Source organism: Dermochelys coriacea, chromosome 15 (genome assembly GCF_009764565.3).
Source record: "Dermochelys coriacea isolate rDerCor1 chromosome 15, rDerCor1.pri.v4, whole genome shotgun sequence".
Classification (NCBI taxonomy): domain Eukaryota; kingdom Metazoa; phylum Chordata; order Testudines; family Dermochelyidae; genus Dermochelys; species Dermochelys coriacea.
The window spans coordinates 9880082-9894029 of record NC_050082.1 but is presented as its reverse complement, the minus strand read 5'-3'; the positions used below and the strand labels follow the sequence as shown (position 1 = coordinate 9894029).

The window sequence follows — 13948 nt, the reverse complement described above, 5'->3', positions numbered from 1 at the left end:
GTCCTTGATAACATGTGGGTATGAGTAAAATGAGTATTTGCTGAGTGTTTGAACTGATTGATCATTTTTTTTAAAAAAAAAGAAGGGATACTGCATTATAGCAGCAGAAATGTTTTGAGGAATGATTTATTTATTCTGTTTTATGGCTAGGATGTGTTAATATACTGTATGTTATAATCTCACAGGTAAAAATGTAAGTTAAAAAATTATATAAAATACAAGTGTATTCCTGCAACTCTTCCCCACTCTACTCTGCCTACACCTTTGTTTTGTTTTTGTTTTGTAGTTTCTTAATCTTCTCTCCTCTTACCACTTCATAATTCAATTTGTTATATGTGAATCGTGCTCCTTTTATCTTCTGTTTGTAGTGACCTATGTCAGGGATGCTACAGGACTGGAGTTTATGCTACTAGAAACTAAAAGTAGAACAGGGATTGCCAAACTTTTTCATAGTGTGGACCACATCTAATTAGAGATTTTATTGTGGATATTCCTGTTCACAATCACCTCTCCCCTGGTGACAGAATAACCACCTGTGTGGCAAATACATTTCCTTGTAAACAATGACTGTAATATTAGGAAAGTAATGCAATTTAGCTGCTGGAAATACTGAGGCACCAGCACCACATATGAAGTTAAGTACTTCATTCACCAGTGGTCCTTGAACCTCTGATTTTTAGAATACTATTCAGTTATTTAAACTGTGAGATCCTTGGGGCAAGGACCATATCTTCCTTACATTTGGTACAGAGCCCACCAGATTGGCTACTCTGATTATTAAGCATCATGAGAGTAATCTAGATTCTAAGATTACTATTAGGCTTAGATCCCCAACCTCAGATGACTGTTGTCCTCTTTGGGGATTCTCGGGTTGAATATTGACACTCTCCCTCTTTTCAGCTTCAAGAATCCTAAACTTTTAGAATATCTATTCTATCAAAACTGTTGGTTGTTACCTTTATAATATCATTGAGTTTTGATTGGGAAGTTTATTATTTCAGCATGTCTGGTATAGATTTCAGCTCACTCTTCATCTTTCTCTTGAGCCATCTCTACTACTTCACCAGTTTTTGTTGTCGAAGTTCCTATATTGGTTGAGTTTAGACCTTAATCTTTTCAAAGGTATCTTGGATGTTGTGGAAAATGGTGAGTTGGAATCCATTTCAGTGCCACCTTGGCAATCTGCTTGTTTGGCATTCTGGAAAATAAGTTAGTTGGTATTGCTTTGCCATTTCACAGGAGAACAATGATGCTGACTGACTATTCAATTGGTAGGCATTCTTGGGGTTCTTTTGAATGTCCAAATAGCCACGCGAGCAAAAAGAAAAACCAAAACAAAAAAACCCCAAAACTTCCCAGCCTATTTCCATCCGTAACTGGCCAGAAGATTGTGCCCTAGTCTGTTAGATACAGACCTAGCCATGGTGAGATCAATACAGTTGTGATCTATAGGCTAAATTATAATGACTCATATGTAGGAATGAAGCCATACCCCATGAAAAAGCTGTAATTGGTACAAAACACAGCAGTACTTCTGCTTTTAGCAACAGAATGAATACATCACCCTGGTGCTTTGCTCTCTGTACTTGTTCCCATTAACTAAGTTTGTCCAGGTCAATGTCTGTCTTACTATTCAGAGCCGTCAGGAGTTGGGTTCTAGAAAGATTGCTGCTCTCTCCATCAGCTTGACTTCTCATGACTGCTGTGTTCAGTTGGAGCAATGAAACTGTCAACCAGAAATGTGATACTTGTGAGAGCAGGAAGTGGAACTTTCAAAGGAGCTAGACATAGCTGATGGAGCTTGCTCCCATGAGTTGATGATCATGGACCTAACTGCTTTCAGAATAAAATGTAAAACTTGTTCCTTTGATGTGTCTTTCACTAAATAAGTTCTATATGCACATGCACACAGATACGCATCTATAAAGCAATCAAGTTATTTCGCTTTCAGGATGAGAGGGAAGAAAAAGATAGTGTGTTACTTGTTAAGTATTTGGGAAGTACTCCATCACTATTAAGAAAAGGAGTACTTGTGGCACTTTGGGACTAATAAATTTATTTGAGCATAAGCTTTCGTGAGTTACAGTTCAGATGCATCCGACGAAGTGAGTTGTAGCTCACGAAAGGTTATGCTCAAACAAATTTGTTAGTCTCTAAGGGTCTACAAGTAGTCCTTTTCTTTTTGTGAATACAGACTAACACGGCTGCTACTCTGAAATCCATCATTATTGTAACTGGGGCTATGTAAGCGCCTAGATAATCAGCCTAACTCTACCCCTTTCAGCTTAGAATAAAGCTTCCAACCTCCATGGGCTCAGGCAGCAGGAAACTGAAATTGGCTCCTAAATGTAGAATTAGAATGCAGCTCTAAGTAAGCCCCCAGGTCAGCCACCTGAATCTGCTCCAGTAGGTGTTTGAAACAGTTTTTCGTTGTTAGTTTGCACCTTACTAGGAGCATACTAGCAAAACCTAATGTAGGCTCTCTGCCCTGTATTTATTTACTTTTGCTGTTTACTGAAGTTTATTGCTACAGAACATTCACTTTCCTAAAGACTGCATGTTGATTTACTTGACATAATATACTGCAAAAGGTTTGGATTGTGTATTTAGTATTTTACGTAGAGTAAAAATTATATTGGTAGCCAGAAAAATTATACTTATCTGTCAGTTAAATAATAATCAGGGTTTAGACTGGAAAATTCAGAACATTACTCTTTAAAGTATGTTAAAAGAACCCAGACTAAGAGAGACGGAGGAAACTGGGTATGATGTGCTGCTTGCTTACTGGCCAGAAGATTGCAAGCTATCCAATAAGCTTTTCCTAACTGTAGTTTCATGTTTCATTGTTTTTTAAAAGTCAGTAAATTACATTAGCCATTTAATTTGAATCTAAAATTACAAACTTAATCTCATGAAATACAGTTGAGAAGTGGTCAGGAGGCTTTTTACCCTAATCTAAATACAAAACACATAGGGCACGGACAGTATTTCCTTTGAGGATTGTCCTGTAGTTGCTCTTTGGCAAAATCCAAAGGAAAATGGCAGCAGTCACAGTAGTAACTAATAGAAGGTCTTGAAGGCCAAGGCAGAATATTCACCTGTATGAAATTAATTCAAAGGTATCTGAGAAGAAAGGAAGGAACTTTACATCTTGGTGCAAAGGAAGGTGTGTAATAAAGAGCTGGAGACTACCTCTGGAGAAATGTCTTCATAAAAAAAAAAATCAACTATATTCATTCTTCCTAATCTGTGTTGCCTGAGGTAGTGTCATAACAGAGGAGAGATCCAAGTGAGCCATTGGTGCTGAAGCATTTGTTTTTCTCTGACCTGGCCCAAGGAATGATCTCATGGCTTTGGGAAGAACACTCTTGTTCTTAATGGCAGTGGACAATGTAGCCAAATACTCAAAGAGATATTTTTCCCCCCATTATTGCTCTTTCATACAGCAAGCCAAATGTTTTGGCTATGTACCCTTTTTACAGAGAAAGGGAAAGAATGCTCATATCAGAAGATTCCATAAGGGTTGGAGTAGCTTTTGAATATGGGAAATTGAAAAGCAGAGGAAACTGAAGCAATTACCTGGGAGTTTCAGAAGTACCCTTCTGATGAAAGATGATGGTTTAATAAGCAGGATAAAATGTTTAAGAATAGCAAGAAGAAAGTGAGTTGTAGAAAAGGTTAGTGGACAGGAGGAAACAGAACCAGGGAGAATATGGCAGAGAGAGGAAATGTGAAAACTACTTGAAAAGACCAGTATCTTCCTGTTTCTCTTTGTGTGGAGTTTGCATGATATTGAGGTATTTATGTAATGTAATTTTTTTGAGAAATGTGGGGTCTCAGGAACAATTTACCAGCATAAGTGACTCCAGATCATGAATCCTTACAATATGATAGTCTATTCTGCAAGACATACATTGTGGGAATGTTTCCCACAAATTAAATCTGGATAGCTGAATGTCAGGAACTTGTCAAATTTGTAAGGCTTTTAAAGCTCACTTCAAATACTCCGGAATTGAGATCATCTCATTTTTGAGCCCTCATATCTCCCAAATGCCTTATTGACAACTTTCCAGAAAAAAATTGATCATTGTTCTAAAATATTTTTATATTTTTAGGTTGGGTGAAGTTACAAGGGGGTCAAAAAAGGGCTAGTTTCTGCTTTCATCAGGGAGAGACTATCCTGTCTATTTAAACAGTTGGTTGAGAAAAGAGAGGTTTTTAAATTGAATACCTGGGCAAAAATGAATGGTGATGATTGAGATCTGAGTTCTTCCCATATATATGGGCTCTTCAGCTGCCAGGCATACAACCCCAAATGGTTTGCAACTGCAGTTGTGTATACAGAAGTGTCCTCCAGAAAAATGGTGTCTCTTAGAGACAATTTCACAAGGGTTTATAAGAATTTAGCTCATGGAATGCCTGCTTGCTGACTGCATCCCTTTTCTGCATGGTCTCCCAGATAAAAGATGGCTTTTTCACGTCGAAAAGCAGAAAGACCCTGCTGAAATGTTTCTAGTATTGCATAAGTTGTATGACATGAACCCTTCTATTTGTCATCTGCTGAATTGATGAGGGAGAAAAAACTTGTGTGTGAATATTTTAGAACGAGCTTAAGGAAAAATTAGGTCTTTTTTGCCATCTACTGTAGTGTCTCATATCTTAGAAATGTACTCACTTTTTTGTCACATGGCACATAGTTCTCAATTACTTATTTGCATTGTTTTTATATTGTATGGTGATCACTATTACATTTTCTATTTTTTCATTAAGATATTGTTGGTCTTCAGTAAAAACAAAACAAAACTTTTGTTTTGTTTTTGTTTTTTTAGTTTTTATTAATCACCGGTTTGGTAGGCAGTAACTGAAGCCTGCACAAATTTGGAGGGGCACTGCTGTTAACTGAAATAATAAGAATATATCTTGGGAAGATAATTGCCTTCAAACGATGGAAAAGATTCTAAAGTAGCTTCTTGTACAGTTAGCGAATATTGTTTGTAGCTGGGATAGGCCTATTGTGTATTATAACCTTTTGCAGTTGGGCTGTTCTAGATCAAATATTCTTAAAGATATAATTCAGAGCTGATGCTGTCCTTTGTTGGGTTTTCCATAAATATTACTGAAAGCACAAGATACTAATGCTTAATCTACTTGCCATTGGAAAGGCAGTATACATTTTTGACACCAGGAAGAATAGATTGTATCACAGAACAAGACAAGATACATTTCAATTCTGTAGTTCCTTCAAATTCCCTAGTCCAGTAAGGTCTTTCATTGACCTAGAAGAGTGGAATCCCAGGGAAATGCAGTATCTAATCTCTAAAGTTACATGGAAATAATTTGAAATGATGGAGTTGATTGTATTATTCCTTGAACTAGACATAAATACACATACTAACACAGTTCAAAAACTGTTTTTCATTTAGTGTGATCATAAAGATGATGATAAACTGGGTAATTACTGCAGTGCTTTTTTTTTTTAAATTTATCAACATATGACCCCCCTTACCTCCAGAAGTCATTCTTTAGAACAGATGGAAGAGGGTTATATCCTTCCTCCATAAGAGGGGTATCTGAGTAAGCAATTGATTCTTATGTAATGTGCAGTTCTCTAGAAGGCATTTAAATAATAAACAGCACATGTGGTCACTTGTGGCATATCACAGGCAGAAAATGATCCATGTGTCAATCAGTTTTTATAAGATTGAAGTATCAGGATTAGAATATCCTGTTTGTATCATAGTTTTGTCTCCTTTTGAATAAACTGGAGAGGGAGAAAGTGTGAATCTCCTGAACAAATCTTTAGTCTTGCCAGATACAATGGCATGTATTTGCTCTTCAGTTTCCAGAGTCTTTCTATGACCTCTTTTAAGCGGTGGTTCTTCTTTTTAAAGAAACACTTGAGAATAGTCTTGATATGAGCATGCTTACACCTTTGTATTTGCTAGTCTTCATCTTGTTATTTTTAGGATACCATAATTGTAGAGGAATGAGAATTCTCTGGTTTTAAACAAGAAATAATTGGCCAGTTCTGGTTACCCAAAAACCCTTTCATAGACATGCATTTAAACCTTGTTAACCAACCAAATTGCTCCCTTTTCTCAGCCTGTTATATAAGCCGCAACAATTATTTTACAGGCAGTTTCAAGAGACAAGCAGGGGAATGCCTTAATCTCAGGAATAAAGGAATCTAAAGACATTACCAAGTAATTAGCAAAACCAATCAAGCAAAGCGAATCTAGCATATCTCTTTCCAGTTGTGTCCTTTCTTACTCCTGTGAGTTTGCTCTCATTCAAAGTGGTCTGAAACCTACCTCTGAAGAAATTCATTTTTCCTCTTTCAGTCACTGTCAGCAGTTCTGATCCACTTGCAGCCAGAGGTGTGTTTGTTGAATGACTGTCTTTTTTTCCTTGATAGTAATATTGTAACAAGGTTAGAAAGAAGAGCTTCTCAACTGTTAGGTTGGTAATAGCTCTTCTCACACTAATGCCTCTTCAAGAGATGCAGAGCAAAGGGCAAATTCAGATTTCTTCCCTTTCAGCTAGCTTTCTCTGTCTCTCTCTTTTGTGCAGAGCTTTTATTAAACATCAGAAGAAATTGCAGTAGAAAATGATGTGATATTAAAATTAGCTTTCTCTTTCTAAAAGTCCTATTTACTTTCCATCTTTAGCCCTCTTCAACCATATGAAGGTGTTGCTATTGGGTATTGTGGTGTATCTTGTTCCTCCTTGCTTCCATTAGCAGCAGAAGTCTGAGTGGGGACTTTTTTGAGAGGAAAGTTTCTTGCCTTTAATTGTAGTTGCCTGAGGATGGTTCCTGTTTAGGTTCCCACTACTTTCTGATGAAAGGTGACATTCTAGCTCTCTCTGTATTTCTAACTTTAACAAATCTTTTAAATATTAAATGATTTGGTCATATACAGAGTTATAATATACCCCTTCCTTTTCTGTAAAGGTATGTTTTTGGCTACTCTTACAAGAGGAGTTTTAGACTTTACCATATCAACTAGATAGTCTTCTCCTTCCTATATTACTCTGTCTTATCAATCCAATCTCTTTTTAAATCTTAGATGGGGGTGTGGAGAATAAACCTTTTAAAGGGTGCCCAAAGGCCTTTTAGTTCTGGATGCTGAAAATGAAATGTATTTTATTACCCATATTTCTTTCGCTCTGCCACTCTTTAACTCTTAACTTTGCAAAGCATTTTGGGATGCCATTTGTATGAAAAATGTTATAGCTAATGAAGTTGTATTATTATCTATTGCTCCTCTGTTTGTGTGAGTGAGAGCACTGGACAGAAGAGCTATAACTGGATGTCATATTAAGAGAATTTACTCTGTAATACAGTTCCTATCCTATTAAACCTTTGCAATTTTTTTAAACCAATAAATCTATTTGTTTGATATTGATAAAGAAGATTTGAATGCTCCAGAGACTGTTTGAGAGGTAATATAATTTCCTTATTAATGCATATTTTTATCTTTGAGTTTTTCATTCATCCTACTCCAATGTACTTGAAACTATGGTATGTGAGCAGTATCTTGCCAGCCTGGTGGAGTTTCCTTCCTTTCCCCCTATTTGGAAGCTGTGTCAGCATGGCTCCCTGGAGAGCCGCTAATAGAGCATGCATGTATCTATTGTTCCAATTTACTGATTTAAACAGGCAGATTTTTGCCAATGAATGCTGGTGTTGTGGTAGCTTGGTGTTGGTCTACTGTTAGGTTATACACAAATTTAGTGTAGAAAATTAAGAGTTAAAAATTGAGCTGTGAAAGGATTTGGCAACCTAGAGGGAGCTAGCAAGCTCCAGCAGTGACTCATTCTGTTTGTGTCAGTCAGATAAGCATCAGCATCTGTCACGAATGCAGGCAGGTAGGGTTAAACTCAGAGCATGCACAGAGTGAGGAGCAGGGAGCCTGCACTGCAGGGGCTGTAATGTTTGTTCCTGGTTCTTCAATTCTCATCAGCCCTTCAGCTACAGGAGATCTATACTGGATCCATGGTAACGGTTTTAGCATACAACGCTTCCATCAGTTTGTAACAATGGGCTGTGTTCTAGTTGCAGACTGAAGAGCTGTCTGCTACATAGATCAAAAAAGAGTTTAGTAGATTTGCAGGGAGTGAGGACCTGAATGATAAAATTAAAAAAAAAAAAAATCTTGGGAGGAAACATGCTTTTATGAAGTAGGAATTGCACAGTAAGCTTTTACATTTTCTTTTCTCACATGCAGCCAAACCAGCAGGGACCTGGGTTGCTGCACATCATTTAAAATAACATCCTTTTGTTTCATTGTGTTAATTAAACTGCAGCAAATGTTAAAAGATGGGCTGAAATTAAACAACTGGTTAACAAGTTAAGAGATTTTGATTTAAAAATTTGAGTAAGAAATAGATTATGATTCCTGCCATTGATACCTCTATTCAAAGCTGATTTCATCGGAGCCAGACTGCAGTGGTGTCCCACCAAGAGTTCCAAATCCTAAGGAAGCTGTCTTGGGGAAGCAAATCTTTATTTCCTTTTCTCCCTCCTCCAAGAGCTATTAGGATTTAGTAGCTGCAGCTTGTTGAAATCTTCCAGGAACAAGATATGTTTACTGATAGTAACAAGAACCAGAAATCTGGACTGGGGAGGCTGCTGGTAGAGGTGATAGGCAGAAATTAGTCCTTAGCTGGCTAGCAAGGTAGCTGACTCTATTCTCATGAAGTAGTTTACTCCGCTAATTGGGTGGTTTAGAGACATCTTTGTTTTTCTAGAAAAATCAGGAACTAAGAACCTGTAAATATTAGACCAAAGCTTTTCTTAGCCTGGTGCCTTTGACTCAAAATACCAGTTTAACCAGCATGGGAGACATTGTGCCTGCAGAATGGTAGCCATGTTGGTAGCTGAAGGGTTAATCTCTTGTTGCTGTAATACGATTTGAGAGCAGCAGCTCAGTCTGCTTGTGTTAGCAAGATTAAAACCAGGAGCTGCAGTGCCATTGCAAGCATTGAATGAATGGAACTGTTGCAGAGCAAACTGTAGCTGAAATTTGTCTTTTCTCCTTGTCTGTTCCACCAGCTCCTCCCCCCTTCGTTCCTACCCTCAGGTCTGATGATGACACCTCAAATTTTGATGAACCAGAGAAGAATTCGCGGGTTTTATCCTCTCCACGGCAGTTGAACCCAGCCGTCTTCTCGGGTGAAGATTTGCCGTTTGTAGGGTTTTCCTTCATCAAGGCTCTGGGGATCCTCAGATCAGAGTAAGTGGGAATTACTGTCGAAGTGAACAGCATCAGTACAAGAAAATCAAGGCTTGTACTGGGGAGGGCGTGGGGGAGGGGGAAAGATGCTTTTAACTGGCCTGCTCTCTGCTTTAGGGAAGCAGATTGCTTTAGGCTCGATCTGTTGCTGCTGTGGTTTTGTATATTTAATATTGTTCTCTGGTTTTGTGTGGAAAATAAGGTTGGTTCTGAAACTGACATTGCTAAAATTGTGGTTTGGTTACTTTGGATTAGTTGTGTTTGCTGTTCCCTGGAGAGGAGTGGGCAGTTTGATTTCTGTTTTTTCAGGTCTCTGGAAGAAGGAAAATCCTATGGAGTTCAGAGGCTGAAGCTGGGGGTATGTTCTGCTAGGTCAGAGATGCACAGACTGGTTGTCACAAAACTAGGGGTGGATATGAGGCTGAATCAGTGATCCACCGAGATGGAGTTCCACTAATCCAGAAGTGTGTGTTGATGGGTCAGTGAACCAGCGACAGAACTTCACTGAGCTGGCAGTGTGTACTGCTTGGTCAAGTTAAACACTGAGATTGGGCATTGCTGTATTGTGGATGTGTTATGGGGTCAGAGAGCCACAGACAGTGCAGGGGGTGAGGAACATAAAAATTGGTCTTCATTTGGGAAGGAATTAGGATTTCAGAGAGAGAACTGAGACAGGAAAAGGAAGAGTATAAATGGCATGGTGTCAACCTCTTTGACCTGGTGAGTCCTTGGTTCCTGGTGTTAGAGCAAATGAGAAAAGGATTAGTGCAGCACATCAAATTGGGGAATCCTTATTCCAGTACCAGAAGGCCACTCAGAAATGCAATCCCTTTAGCTGGCTTGGTGACTCAACCTGCTAAGGTACTATCTTTTAGTTTCAACTGTTTGCTTTCATTGCTGATAGTTAGTCCCCATCAGGGACTTGAACCAGGTTTCATGTCTTTGTCATATTGGCTGTGATAGTTGCTTTTGGTGCTGAGTAAGTTGCTTGAGAGAGAAGTGTGGAACCAAATTTGGTGGCATTCTTGGCTGTTGCCCATATTCTGAGTCAAGGTTATATGATGTATAGGTCGGTGATCACAAGGGGAGACTCCGACTGTCTTTAGTGACTGTCTCTCCTCACAGGTGTTGCCTTCATGGTTGGGAGGGAGAAGGAGGTGGCTATAATAATGGTTGAAAGATGAGATGTTGGCTTTTAGTGATATGTCAGTGGAAGTAGTTTTGGAGTTGGTAAATTTCAACTGTGGATACTTGGGGTTAAAATCTACCTTGAATTATAAGTGAAATGACTTACGGTGTCATCCTACTCCCTAGTGGACTGTTCTCCACATAACAAAACCAGAATGCCATTTGTGTAACTGTCAGCAGAGACCCAGAACTTGATCTAGGTGTATTGTTAGAACTCTGTACAACTCTGTGTGTATTGGGGTCCTGGTACTGGAAGTGTGGAGAGGGTTTATGGTTAAGTCTCAGGTGCACTGGCATATCTGTGTGATATTGGTTAGAGGCTGATCATAATGGAGGTGTTGCAGGTTGATATAGGTCTGCATTGTCAAAGCTATGTTGGAACTGATTAGTGGGAGGTGGTGCATATAACCATTAAGGATAACGGTTGAAGTTTTGTTTGGGTTCTAGTAGTAGAATAGCGAGGATACTGCAAGAGAGGGTCAAGATTAATATGCATTGGAGGAATTATGGGTAAAATTGTCTAGAACTGCCTGATGCAGCCAGGTCTCCTATATGCTGATGCACAAAATTGGTCATATATTAGATTCCTTTTGGAAGAAAGGAATTATAAGAAGATTATGCTTATTTTATAGGCTGAACTTTATTTTAGAACTAGATTTTCATAAACTCATTCCTGGATTTACCTTTGGGAGTAAAGAACTGCATTTTGTTTTGAGGAGCAGCTGCTAAATATTGCAAGAAATGTAGGAAGATTAAGATACATCAGTATTTAAACACATGTTGAACTAGTGCAGTAAGTAATGATCTCAATCCCACTGCTAGGTTGGGGAATGAGGAAGATTTCTTCTTTATAATTTATAAAGTGTCCACTATGTGCTAGGTACTTTACTGAACAAATAAGACACATTACCTGCCATAGGAATCTTAACAATCTAATTTTAGACAGGAGGCAGTGAATGAGAACAGCAAACAGAGGGTAAGGCTTAAAGAATCATTTGTGTGCTTGCTAGTAGTAAGTGGGGCGCTTTCTCTAACAAATGTGAGGTACTAAGTCATCAATGCAGAACTTAAACTTTCATTTAAAAATGAATTATAATTCTTATGGTTGCTAAGTGATGCTGGTCTGGTTTCCTGTGTTTACAGACTGATAGTGCCAGTGCCTTTATTGCTGCTCACAGTTTTGTGCAGCAGCACCAGTAGATTGTATTTAACAAGGTCCTGTTACTTTCACTACATCTGGGATGTATCAGGTTAGGTATTTCCAGTAGACATGGGGAAGTATTAATTCCATTGTACAAGGCACTGGTAAGACCTCATCTGCAATATTGTATACCGATCTGGTCACTCACATTCAAAACAGATAAATTCAAATTGGAATGGGTACATAGAAGGACTGCTAGAATGGTTAGGAGAATGGAGAGCTGGTTTTAGATTAGCAAAATGGAGGCCGAGAGGGGATATGTTTGCTCTCTGTAAATACATTGGGAGGTAAATGCCAGGCAGGGAGTAGAGCTATTTAAGCAAAAGGACACAAGAACAAATGTGTATAAACTTGCCATGGATAAATTTAGGCTGGCAATTTAGAAGAAAGTTTCTAAACATCAGAGGAGAGATTCTGGCACACCTTTCCCATAGGAGTAATGGGGGCAAACAGTATAGCTAGTTTTAATATGGAGCGTGATAAATTTATGAATGGGATTATATGCAGTAGCAGGGACTGGGCTCGATGACCCAGGAGGTCCCTTCCAGTCCTATGTTCAGTCAGAATCTAGTGGGCCATAGCCAAACTATCAAGAATCATGTTACTTTCACATTGCTGCCACTGGTTGGCAAAGCCTTGAGAAGCAACAGCGTAGATAGGCTCTTGCATGATTCATGGCTAAGGAGGACTCCCGAAAAAGGATGGAAGAGGGGGTAGAGCAGACCTTTCTTCATTCTCTTTTGCCCTAACTCTTACCCTCCTTAAGCCAATAAGAGACTCTGGAGAAGTGTGAAGAGGATGGTTCTTCACATTTATCAGACTCTTACTAGCTAGAGGTAAGCCTGATACAAAATGTGGAATTCTCATGTTTGGTGCAGGAAGATATCTAAGCACCTTCCTCCTCCCCAGCAGCTGATGTTGGGAGAGGGGCTGACCTCGTCACCAGTATTTTATCTGATATTTGCTGGTGAGGATTTCTTCCCCTGTTATTTTTTGTATTGACCTCTCTGGCTGGTAGGTTTAATCTAACAGCTGGTAGGTTTCTGTTCCAGCCCTTGTGAAGGGAGAAAAGAGGAAAGGGAGAACAAGGTTTCAATAATATTCTGCTGTTTCAGTTCACTGCATTCACATCTTGATGGTATCATTGTTTGGTTTTTGTTGCATTTTAGGATGGAGGAGGCATTTGAGAGGGAGCAGAAAATGGAAAGGCTGGAGGAGTGGAAGGGTAGAGATGGAAATAAAGTTAGAGAATAGAGCATGAGCAAGGATATGATTTGGTCACAGATTCCATGATTTTAATTGATCTCTATGACTTCTTCAACTTTAGCTTCAGCCTGTGCATGGCAGGACTTGGGCTTCCGTGATGTATTGTTTATTGCCTGCGTCCTGTCCATTATTTTTTACTAAAAATGCCTGTGACGCAATCTTAGCCTTAAGCATGAGGGATGGGAAGGGGGAGTATGGATATGTGCAGGGGCCAGGATTAGGACAGATGGTACCAGCAGCTATGAGAAGGAAGAGGCACAGGTGAGTTGGAGGCTTATGAGATTGGGATAAAAAGGTAGGAACGATACAGTGCATGATAGAGGATGAGCTGTGAACTTGCCATTCTCTTTTGGTTAACCTCTTGCTTTTTCTGTAGCAATTCTTACTTGGAAAGATTAGGATAGGAGGAGCCGTCTGATATCCAGCGCTTCTGCACCATTCTCTACAGTCCTTCTGGGAGAGGCTGTGACTCTATCATCTATGAACTATTAGGTAATCAGCATTAAGCCTATTCATTTAAATGATAACTCAAGGGGGTAATTTTCCTCTTGAAAATAGATGAGCACAGCTAATGTGGTTGGCGTTTTCTATTGTAGATTTGACCAAGACTTGAGTTTTTTTTATATTCCCCTTCATTCCTGTTTTTTTATTTACAACAGTTGATTCCCTTTTGTTGTTCATTTCTTCACACCTTAGAGGAAATTGCAGACGCTGTTGTGCTGAGAAAAGTGACCCTTGATTTAATGGTTAATTTAATTAAATATTCTGAAATGGTACCAGTTGAGTGATATGTTTGCATGGTAGCTTTTGCTGTCAGATTGAATGTGTTTAACTTCTGAGATAACTCTGAATGAGGGGGTATGTAACAATGACACTATAGCACACATCTCGCATCTTGTCATAAAATCCTTTGGGAGTTTGGATCTCCGTGATAAGGCTTCTGTTAGATTTTAAGCATCCCATTTCTCTTGATTACTCTTTCTTGATACTTAAAAAGGTGGTAGGGGTACTTATGAAGCAGTCTTAGTAGCGTTTGCATGAAAGGAGGAATTAGCTG

At 38.9% G+C, this 13948-nt stretch overlaps 1 protein-coding gene across 15 annotated transcripts in view; it reads left to right on the top strand.

Moving 5' to 3' along the window:
- The window catches only part of CIT (citron rho-interacting serine/threonine kinase), a 99038-nt gene that overhangs the window by 14967 nt on the left and 70123 nt on the right, over positions 1-13948 (top strand). For 14 of the 15 annotated variants that reach the window (XM_043497977.1, XM_038374052.2, XM_038374051.2 and 11 more), the window contains one exon: positions 9056-9236. In XM_043497977.1, coding sequence (XP_043353912.1) covers positions 9056-9236 — 181 coding nt within the window. Of the gene's footprint in view, positions 1-7777; positions 8000-9055; positions 9237-13948 lie in introns of those variants that run through there. The other variant, XM_038374053.2, reaches the window with a different exon arrangement.